Here is a 4,782-nt window from a genome sequence, read left to right on the forward strand (position 1 = left end):
AGCTTTCAGTTAGTATGGTATCTCTGGAGAAAAATATGTCCAAAAGTTTTTAGATCATTTGTAAACATTTCTTAGAGTTAAGATTAATCTCAGTCAATATGTAAAGGTTGAAATTATTATCCAATTATCAAATGGTTTTAGCCCAATTCCTCAAAAGTGAAATTGTATAAGGCTTTAAGCCCGTGTTGATGTCAAAGTTGTTCACAACTAATTAAAATTGTTTAAATTTAATAAAATAAAACGAAAAAAAATTGTGGCAATTCAATTTAACGATAGTCTAACTTATAAAATTTTCAACCCCGATGAAATAAGTTTTTGATTTCACCATTGGTATGTGGTTAGCGATGGGATAGGTATTTTGTTGGCATCATTCATAAAATGGATACTTTGACGATAAAAGCATACACAAAGGGCTGCCTTGTTGACGACATGATAACCATTTGTTTAGTCTATAGCCAGATATTGTTTTAGGAATATGATCATGAAACTCAAAATGAACTACAGGCAATCTTGAACTATTTCAATATTCAAATAATATAATGAAATCATCAAACTAAACTAAACACCCTTTAACCACCAAGATCCAACAGCTTCCGCATGATCTTTCTTTCTATATATATACGAACTACATAACTCGACAGCTATATATATAAACATAGTTCATATCGAACTCAACACTTCGTCCCACAGTATCAAACAATGGCAACATCTTTTATCTTGTTCATTTTATCAGTAGCATTCTGTTCCTCAATCTTAATAACTGTCTTGTCATATGAACCCGCACCTCTACAGGATTTTTGCGTAGCGGATGCGACTAACCAAGGTGATACATACACGTTTTATTATCATCGTCTATTATTTTAATTTCTTTTTTATATAATTTTAATAATTTCAACAGTTTTTCGTTTAGGTACGGTTAGAGTAAACGGCATGGCTTGCAAGAACCCACTGTTTGTCCAAGCTGATGATTTCTACTATAGCGGGCTCCACGTCGCAGGGGACACGCAAAACTCTTACGGGTATCGCATCAGCCCGGTATCCGTGTACCAGATACCCGGGCTGAACACACTCGGGCTCTCAATGATGCGAATTGACTACGCACTTTGGGGGGCTAACCCTCCACACAAGCACCCTCGAGCAACTGAAATACTCACGGTTTTAGAAGGCACTTTGCAAGTGGGGTTCATTACATCGGACCCACAAAACCGACTCATTACCAAAGTCCTACAACGTGGTGATGTGTTTGTTTTTCCGGTTGGCCTCGTTCATTTTCAACGGAATATGGGCCATACGAATGCAAGTGCGATCGCTGCGTTGAGCAGTCAAAATCCCGGTGTTATTAGCATCACAAACTCGATATTTGGGTCCACACCGCCAATTGCTACAGAGATTCTAGCCCAGGCATTTCAAGTTGATAATAAAACAGTGCATCTCATAAAAAAGAAGTTAATGCATATGTAAAACTTTAGGATACACGTTTGCGTGTTCTAGTATGTGTTCGTGTTCCGTATTACCTAACCATTTGGTATCATAATAAAGTTTAGAGCAATTACCAAGATTGTGATTTTTATTTATGTTTACCCATGCCTTTGTGATCAAAAAAGAGTATTTGGCAATTAGCTAGGACATGCATATGTGACTTTTCAATAACCTTTTTCTTGATGGGTGCGTTTTATGTAGGCTTTATCTAGTATTATATTATATGCATGCACAAGTACATTTAGAAAAACTTATAATTGTTAAGTCACTTTTTCAATTTGTGATTGATAAATAACATACTAGAAAAGCCCATGAAATTAAGCAAATATATTAAAATGATTTCTTAAAAGAAAAAAAATGGGCAACTCACAATAATCAAGAGGACCAACAAATACAAAAGATAAATAAAACGTAACACACAAACTACAAAGGAAAATTGATGAAGTTGAATTTACACCATCTCTCCTAATCTAGCGATGCCCGTCTACTCCTTATTTTCACCCATAGGAACGAGCTTAATTTATTTCATTGGGATATTTTTGGACTGGGCTAGAACAAAACGGCTGGAAAGAAATTAAAGAATAGAGGGAATGGATGGCAGTTTGCAAGGGGCAGCAGCCATGGACTCTAGGCTATGTACCAAAGAGAACAAGAAGCTGCTGGGTACACATAAGACGCAAAGGATTAACAATACTTTCTTTTGGTAAAATGAAAATCAAGTGAGGAGTTTTTAGTAAATGGCTGAGCTAGGATGAGTCGTGTCAGGATTGAAACGTGGTCGGTACTGATGGGGAACAGGCGAACAGCCAAATTTCGTTATGGGCGGTGAAGTGGTGACGGCCATCTCGACAAAGAATATGGCCGTTGGATTAATGAAATAAGTAAACAAAAATTAATTAAACATATTAACGATGAAGAAGTTAAAGACACTAGCCATTCTTGCGGAATTGCGCTGTAGAATTACCCATGAAACTTTTTTTATCGGATCTTGTGGAATGTGGAGCATATTATACACACCCACATACCCAATCTTGATAGCTAGTTTTATTGTTTACGGGATTGTTTTATTTAATCTTCTATTCTGTTTTTAAGTAATGTATTGTCACTAGTGTTTATTCAACGTAATGTAATTTTATTTTTATAGTGTTAGTAGCATTATTATATTAAAATATTTGAATTAAATAAAAACTATTATTACATATATATATATAATTATTATTCTATAATAGTAAAATTAATTATTATTGTTTTGATTATTATTTTTATCTAATGTCGCTAGAATGTGGAATGGAAAAGTGAATGCATTTTCATGTTAATTTTGTGATGGAATGGAATGGGATGAAATAGAAAAATAATAATGATGTGATGCTAATATAAATGAGAGAGTAAATGATGAAAGGGACATCGAGGACGTACTCTCAATTCTCACCACTCTAAAGAGATTGGAAGATAGTTTGCAAGGGGCAAAAGCGCAGTAGCCTTGCTACCGCATGAAAATCGACAAAGATAGAATTGGTACGTAGTATTTGCTAGAAAAAGAAAACAAGAAGTTGTTTCATACGCATATATAATAGATGCAACGGATTAACAATACTTTCTTTGGTAAAGAAATCAAGTGCCAAGTATTTAGCTAATTAATCTTATATAGAGAACGATGTAATAACAAATTTTGATTTCTATATTTTATAATTGGCTAGTTATTCCCATCTGATGACAATATGAACGTGCTCTTGTTCTTTTAACTAGTAAATGATTTGAATACATTAATATGTCTAATATAATTATGTCAGGGTGCAGGCATGATAACGTTCATTACGCACTCTACGTTCATACTCGGCTGCCAAACTTTGTTGTTGCGCGCGAAGCCACTTTTCTGGGGACAGTGTTCCTCTAAACCTAGGGTTATGTCTGTGAGACCTTGCCATGTCGGAGTCACCTGAATCATCTTCCAAATCCAATACTGACCGAGTTCGATGGGTCTCCCCCATAATTCGCCGAAATGGGAACCTCTATGGGCCGTAACAAATCCAGTATTTGTGGGAGTAGGACCAGTTGGTGTTGTAACATTTTCTAGGGTAACACCTCCCGGTGTTACATCAGCATTTCGTAACCCCGGGGCTGTGACACGTTCAAGAGTACGGCCACTTGGAGTCGTGACACGTGCAAAAACACTGGAAGCAAAACCCTGAGGTGCTTCTGTGTTAGTTACACGTGACATAGGTGTAGGGGTTCCCATCGGCCCTTCAGGAAGTTTACTCATATTGAACGAACCAAAAAACCAACGAAAACTTGTGTTGTTCTAACACCAATACGGATGGCGCAAATGAAGAAACACGGATCCGATCCCCGTATATGGGTCCTGGATCCAATGATTCCACATTGTACAATACGATAACTACTAACACAATATGAGTACAACCTCCCAAAGTCCAATGACCGGAACCTGCAAAACAGACACCGTGAGTCTCGTTACAGGAAGAACAAGATGGGGGAGCTTCCTGTAACCACCCTCCGGCATGAGAATCAGTATCGTTCGTCGTAGATAAAATACTAAGTACGATCAGAGTATAAGTGAGTCAGAGTGAGAGTGAATGAATACCTCATGCCTTTTGACAAGGTATTTATAGCCGAAGGATGTAAGAAGATAATTGGGTCAGCTGTCCTCTTCTAGAATATCTCCCTAACTGCCTGGACACGTGTCTCTTTATAATAGGTTGAGCTATACGTCCCATGTGCATGGGTATAACAACCTGGACACGTGTCTCCTTATGATAGGACGTACCACACCCTGGTCATGTGAACGGTTATAACAACCTGGCCAGGTGTCCTTCGCTTATTGGCTGGCGAGTCACGTATTCTTCAAGTAATGATCGTGGATATTCTTCTAGAGGGTAATTAGTTGATGACAGCTGTCAAGTTGGCATTTCCTTCCAGTCATTTTGGCGGATAGATGTCCTATCTCGCGGATGACTATTGAGGGTGCCTGGATGCTTTCGCGTGTGGTGCGAGGACGTTCTTCCTCTACCGTGTTAAGCGGGTAATCTATGTGTTCCGCGGGTGATAGATGAGAGGTTCCCTTATGACCCGCGGGTGATACTTAAGGGTATTTGGGTCTTTTTAGTACCCTACCTCTATAAGTCCCCCAGTCCAATGTTTCTTCCGCGTGAAGTCTTTTGTGCGGTTGAAATTTTGGACTCAATGTATTTTGGGGATTTTTTGAATCTTGAAGTTTGGTAGAAAACATCTTCTGTTGGTGTAGATAACCATGAAGAAATGACAAGTTGACCACTCGCAGGCGCGTAA

At 38.0% G+C, this 4,782-nt stretch overlaps 1 protein-coding gene across 1 annotated transcript; it reads left to right on the forward strand.

Moving 5' to 3' along the window:
- Window positions 1-535: 535 nt before the first annotated feature.
- On the forward strand, window positions 536-1,722 carry LOC143611736 (putative germin-like protein 2-3). Its single transcript, XM_077085894.1, has 2 exons — window positions 536-823; window positions 911-1,722. Exons 1-2 carry the CDS (start codon window positions 700-702, stop codon window positions 1,459-1,461), a joined length of 675 nt encoding a protein of 224 aa, XP_076942009.1. The 5' UTR covers window positions 536-699; the 3' UTR covers window positions 1,462-1,722.
- The last annotated feature ends 3,060 nt before the right edge of the window (window positions 1,723-4,782 follow it).

This window comes from Bidens hawaiensis, unplaced genomic scaffold (assembly GCF_021521415.1).
Source record: "Bidens hawaiensis isolate Kalapana, Puna unplaced genomic scaffold, B.hawaiensis_p1.1 tig00032083_1, whole genome shotgun sequence".
NCBI classification, from domain to species: Eukaryota; Viridiplantae; Streptophyta; class Magnoliopsida; order Asterales; family Asteraceae; genus Bidens; species Bidens hawaiensis.